Source organism: Dipodomys ordii, unplaced genomic scaffold (genome assembly GCF_000151885.1).
Source record: "Dipodomys ordii isolate 6190 unplaced genomic scaffold, Dord_2.0 Scaffold180, whole genome shotgun sequence".
Lineage (NCBI taxonomy): Eukaryota > Metazoa > Chordata > Mammalia > Rodentia > Heteromyidae > Dipodomys > Dipodomys ordii.
In genome coordinates this window covers 411,940-417,821 of record NW_012267396.1, presented here as the reverse complement: position 1 = coordinate 417,821, position 5,882 = coordinate 411,940, and the positions used below count along the sequence as shown (strand labels likewise).

The 5,882-nt window shown below is 49.1% G+C and overlaps 1 protein-coding gene across 1 annotated transcript in view; it reads right to left on the bottom strand.

Moving 5' to 3' along the window:
- The window catches only part of LOC105999044 (chromosome unknown open reading frame, human C19orf66), a 9,890-nt gene extending 4,619 nt beyond the window's left edge, over positions 1-5,271 (bottom strand). Inside the window, exon 1 of the mRNA XM_013033929.1 lies at positions 5,266-5,271. Within this exon, the coding sequence (XP_012889383.1) occupies positions 5,266-5,271 (6 nt within the window). The remainder of the gene's footprint in view (positions 1-5,265) is intronic.
- Between the last annotated feature and the right edge of the window lie 611 nt (positions 5,272-5,882).

Below are 5,882 nucleotides of genomic sequence, written 5' to 3'. Positions count from 1 at the left end.
CGCCCCCGAGAGTGGCCCCATCCCCGAGAGCGGCCCCGCCCCTCCCCGCCTCCATCCCATTCAGGCTCTGAGCCCCTCACCAGGACTGCCGCGCCTCAGTTTACCGCCCTGTAAAAGGGGGCTGGCCAGGGTCACGAACTCCTCTCCACCCCGTGGTTGGGATCCTGTGCTCCTTAGTTAATTTCGTTCTTTTTTCGGGGGGGGTCCGGGGGCTGGAACTCAGGGCCCGAGCGCTGTCCCTCTGGAGTGTGTTTTTCCCCCTTCTGAAGGCCTGGCGCTCTACCACTTGAGCCACAGCTCCACTTTTGACTCTTTGCTGCCTAATTGGAAAGAAGGAGTCTGATCCGGCCGGTTTCAAACCACGATCCCCAGATCGCAGCCTCCTGAGTATCTGGGAAGACCGACGGACAGACAGACAGACATGAGGCACCCAGCCCAGCTGCGAATCGATTCTTCATGGTTATGGGGCCTGCACAGCTCAGGCACACCGGGGTGCTGGCGATGATGGAGAAGAGGCAAATCTCCGAATTCCGGGATCAGCAGACGATGGCCAGCGCGCAGCCTGGGGGGGGGCACAGCTGGAGATGGCTTCTTGGAGACAAGGAGGAGGTTTGTGCAGTGGGGTCTGAGGTTTTAGTGTGTGTGGGGGTGAAGAATAGAGGGTGGAAAGACGCAGGAGAGACTCTGGGGGCTTGGGACAGAGCCCTGCAGCTGGAGCCCTGTGGCTGATGGATCTCTGTAAGAGGGGGGACGGGCTGCACCCCACCCCCCAATGCTGTCCCTTCTCCCAGTCACGACAACCAAAAAAAATGTCTCCAGACATTGCTAAAATGCCGTCTGTTGTGGCCAAATCCACTGAGGAAAAGGAATCTATTTTTTTCCTCCAATGTTGTACCCCTATCAATAACAACAAAACAAACACCCCCAAGCCCTAAAGTCCCATTCCCAGATAATTTGAAAGCTATATTCAAAATGATGGTGTCCATATACTATACTCTTATGAAAAAAAATTGAAAACAGATCCAAGCACAGTGGTGCATGCCTGTAATCCCTGAACTCAGGAGACTGACACAGCAAGAATACATTACCATATGTACCCAGTAATGGAACTGGTCAATCATTATTGGGTTGAATACCCAATAAAAAGGAAATTAATCTGTAGAAGAGACATCGATAAGCCTGTTTATTGCTACACTATTCAAAATTGCCAACAGATGCTCATTCAACTTCAGGCTCCATGAACAGATGAATGGATTAAGAAAATGGAAACCATACACACAGGGGAATACTACTCAGCCAGGAAAAGGCAAAAATTCTCTTGTTTGCAACCAGCTGGACGAGACTGGAGTGGTAACTAAGTCAAGTGAAATAAACCCAGCCTCAGAAGCCAAAAAAGCGTAGGGTCTCACTTATTTGTAGAAGTTAAGAATGTTAATCTCCCTAGGTGCTGGTGGCTCATGTTTGTAAGCCTAGTTACTCAGGAGGCTGAGATCTGAGGATTGTGGTTCAAAGCCAGCCTGTTTTTTTTCTTTCTTATTTTTGGTTGCTCATGGGACTTGAACTCAGGGCCTGGGCACTGTCCCTGAGCTCTTTTGATCGAGTCTAATAGTGCTCTACCACTTTGAGCCACAGTGCTACTTCCTCCATGAAGAAGACTCTTATCTTCAATTATCCAGCCTAAAATAAAAAAATGGAGCTGTGGCTCAGATGGTAGAGTTCTAGTCTTGAGCACAAAAGCTCAGGGACAGAACCCAGACCCTGAATTCAAGCCTCAGTACTGGTGTGTGCATGCGTGTAGACACAAAAACACGTACATGTGTGCACACGTGTACACACACACACTCATACTGAGAAGTTCTGCTCAGTGAAGTAAAGAGTAGTGAAAGGGACAGGAAGTCCTGTAGTATGGTTGGGAAAGTATAAGGTGACTAGTTAAGGCTGGGCTGGGCTATTTTGCCATAGCCAGAGGGGAAGATTTGAAATTGTGTCTGCACAGAGAAATGATACATGTTTCGAAGAAATGGTGCTTGCTGCAGATGGAGACACTAATGACTCTACTTTGATCATGACACAATGTATACTTCTATCAACACATTACAGTGTAGCCATATGTCTGTAGGATTTTGTGACATTCAAAAAGAGAGCTAAGCTGGGGTGCTGGTGGCTCATGCTTGTAAATCCTAGCTACTCAGGAGGCTGAGATCTGAGGATCATGGTTCAAAGCCAGCCTGGGCAGGAAGGTCTGTGAGACTCCAATCAACCACCAGAAAACTGGAAGTGGTGCTGTGGCTCAAGTGGCAAAGCACTAGCCTTGAGCTGAAGAGTTCAGGTACAGTGCCCAGCCCCTGAGTTCAAGCTCCACAACTGACTAAAAAAGAGAGACAGAGAGAGAGCCAGGGGGAGGGAGAGAGAGAACTAAAGCCAAGCACCAAAAAATAAAGCTGGGCACTGGTGGCTCACACTTGTAATCTTAGCTACTCAGGAGGCTGAGATCGGAAGATCAGGGTTCAAAGCCAGCCTGATCAAAAAGTCACTTATCTCCAATTAACTATTAAAAAGCCAGAAGTGGAGTTTGTGACTTAAGTGGTAGAGCTCCAGCTTTGAGCAAAAAAGGTCAGGGACTGCGCCCAAGCTCTGAGTTCAAGTCTTAGCACTGGAAGAAGAAGAAAGCTATTGCTGTGCTAGTAGCTGACGCCTGTAATCATGGCTACTTAAGTTTGAAAGCAGCCTAGGCAGACAAGTCTGTGAGGCTCTTATCTACAGCTATTTAGCAAAAAGCTAGACGTGGCACAAATGGTAGAGCGTTGGTCTTGAGCTCCCAGGTCTTGAGTTCAAGCCCTAGGACTGGCATCCACACAATAAATACATTAAGAATAGCCCATTGCTGGTGGCTCACACCTGTAATCCTAACTACTTGAGAAATAGAGATCTAGAATCAGTGTTGAGGCTAGACTGGACAAAAGAAAAAAAAAGTTTGAAAGACTTCACCTCAACCAATGGCTGGGCACAGTGGAGCATGTCTGTCATCCCAGCGAATCTGAGAAGCACAAATCAGAGGATAGAAGGGGGGGGAGGTAATCAATGACGAAGAGGTCAGCAGAGAGGATCAAGTAATAGAGCACCTGCTTAGCAATTATGAGTCCCTGCATTCAGACCTCAGCACTATTTTTGTTGTTGTTGTTGGTTGTGGGGCTTGAACTCGGCCTGGGCGCTGTCCCTCAGCTCTTCAGCCTCAAGGCTAGTGCTCTACCACTAGAGCCACAGTGCCACTTCCGGTTTTCTGGTGGTTAATTGGAGACCAGAATCTCATAGACTTTCCTGCCCGGGCTGGCTTTGAACCATGATCCTCAGATCGCAGCCTCCTGAGTAGCTAGGATGACAGGTGTGAGCCACCAGCACCCAGCTTCACCTGTTTTTATAAGGAGCTGTGGAATAGAGTAAATGCAGTCACCAGTAAGAAAGGCAGCCGATAACACTTCAGTATGACTGAGTTACAGATGGAATCGATTTGATCCATCTTTTCGTTATTTTGTGTGATGAGTAAATAAGCAACAGAAAAGGGGCTGAAGGCCGTGGTTCAGGTAGTAGTGCACCTGCCTGCCAAATACAAGGTCCTGAGATCCGTTCCTAGTATTGCAGAACAAACAAACAAACAAATACAAGACAGAAAGAAAGGTAAACTAGACTAAAAGATGTTTAGATCAGTGGTAAAGTACTTGTTTAGCATGAGGACCTTGTTTCCATCCTCAGCACTGCAACGTAAATGTATATGTATTGCATAGAATGTATATTATTAAGGTTGATAACATGCATACATGTATTCATATACACATTCATGTCTATGAAACACAGACTGGCGTGTGCATGAGCGCCTAGTGGTGTTAGTAAAGTACTGCTGAACCAACCCTTCCTTTCCTCCCTCTTCTTTCTCCCTCCCTCCTTCCCTCTCTCCTCCTCCTCCTTTAAAGTTGGGTTTGAATTCTTGGTACTATAGATAAGCCACGCCCAAGGGTCACGAGCCACGCCCCCACAAAGCCACGCCCCCGACTCGAAGTCGCAGCCCGGCATCAAGCCGCGCCCCCAGCCCCAGCTTTTGAGCTGTGTAAACCTCCACCCTCACCTTTATTGTCTCGACTGCATATTCCCCCCCCCCCTTTTTTTTGAAAGGACAATAACACGGATGAACCTCTGGGAACAGATCGGAGATGACAGCCGAGACGCTGAGAAGCGCGCTGGGTTTGCTGGTTACAGAACGTCCCCTGGGAGGCCAGACGTCTGAGGAACGTTCCTTGCAGGACAGAACGCTATTGTTCCAGCTTCGTGAAATCAGTTGCTGCATTCTATTTTTTCCAGGAATACAGGTCTGTGCGAAAGTAAACAAACCTATTTAAGGTCTGGAATTCAATGAACCGGGAAAATTGCAATGTCCCAAATACATACTCTGGGTGGCTGTGTGGCTCAGCGTGGGGGCGTGGCTCAGCCGTAGAGGGCGTGGTTAAGAGTCCTAGACTTGGCTCAGCAAGAGGCTAGCTTAGCAGTAGGGGCGTGGCTAAGAAGTGGGCGTGGCTCAGCAGTAGGCGGCATGGCTAGCCAGTACAATCATAGCTTAGCGGCAGGGGCGTGGCTTAGTATGGAGGTGTGGTCCAGCCGTGGGCCTGGTTCAATGCTGGGGGCGTGGCTCAGATGTAAGGGCAGGGCTAAGCAGTAGCGGGCTTGGCTTAGCAGTAGGGGCATGGCTCTGAGGTGGAGCCCTGGAGGCGTGGCTTAGAGGTGGGGGTGTGGCTCACTGGTAGAGCTGCAGCCTAGCAAGCAGGATGCCCTGGGTTCAACCCCCAGTAACACCAAAGTAAATAACTAAATGAAGGCGTGTAATTGGTAGAGGGGCAGTGAGTGCAAAGGTTCCTGGTGTAGGACTCAACTTGGGTGCTGGAAAGGCACAAAGGAGGCCAATGAGAGTTCTGATCAGAACTGTGTAAGAAAGTGACAGGTCCTTGAGCTGAAGAGCTGAGGGACAGCGCCCAGGCCCAGAGTTCAGACCCCACGACTGGACCCCCCCCCCAAAAAAAAAGAAAAAAAAAGAAAGTGATAGGTATCCGGGTAGGTTGTTTGTTCACGGGCCCCTGCTGAAAGTTGGAGCAGGAACGAATGTCCAGATTTGGGGGTCTACTATGCTGTGTTATTCTGTATCTTTTATCTGAGGATGAACCCAGGAGCCTTGCCTTCTGGAAGACTCCTTCCCAGAGATCTTAGGGTCTCAGGACTCACAGCCATGGTTGCCTATGTATTCTGAGAATTCCTTCAGCTGCTTCGCCACGTTTTCTTTGCCCATGTTCCCTTTCTGTTTGCCCAGGACACAGGGAGAACTGTGGACAGGAGACAGGTAAGTGGGTGAGGAGAGCCTGGTATCTATGGCGCTGGGGGACCTCCTCTCCGTGTCCCTCTGCCCTGCTTGGTGGCCTGCTTGGAGTGTTCACAAGTTTAAGTCCTTCTCTGGTCTTCTAGTCTCTCATTCTGGAGATTAAAGGGGGGAAAATAAGTAAATAGAAAAATGTCCCTTTCTCAGACTCTTTAGTGCCCTCTGTTGGAAAACAGAGGTAATAATAAATATTCACATAGAAGCCTGACACCAGTGGCTCACTCCTATAACCCTACCTACCCAGGAGGCTGAAATCTGAGGATCAAGGTTCAAAGCCAGCCCGGGAAGGAAAGTCCATGAGACTGTTACCTCCAATTAATCACAGAGAAAGCCAGAAGTGGCTCTGTGGCTCAAGTGGTACAGTGTTAGCCTTGAGCAAAAGAGCTCAGGGACACCGCCCAGGCCCAGAGTTCAAGCCCCAGGACTGGAAAAAAAAATCTGGAAATGGAGCTGTGGCTCAAATGGT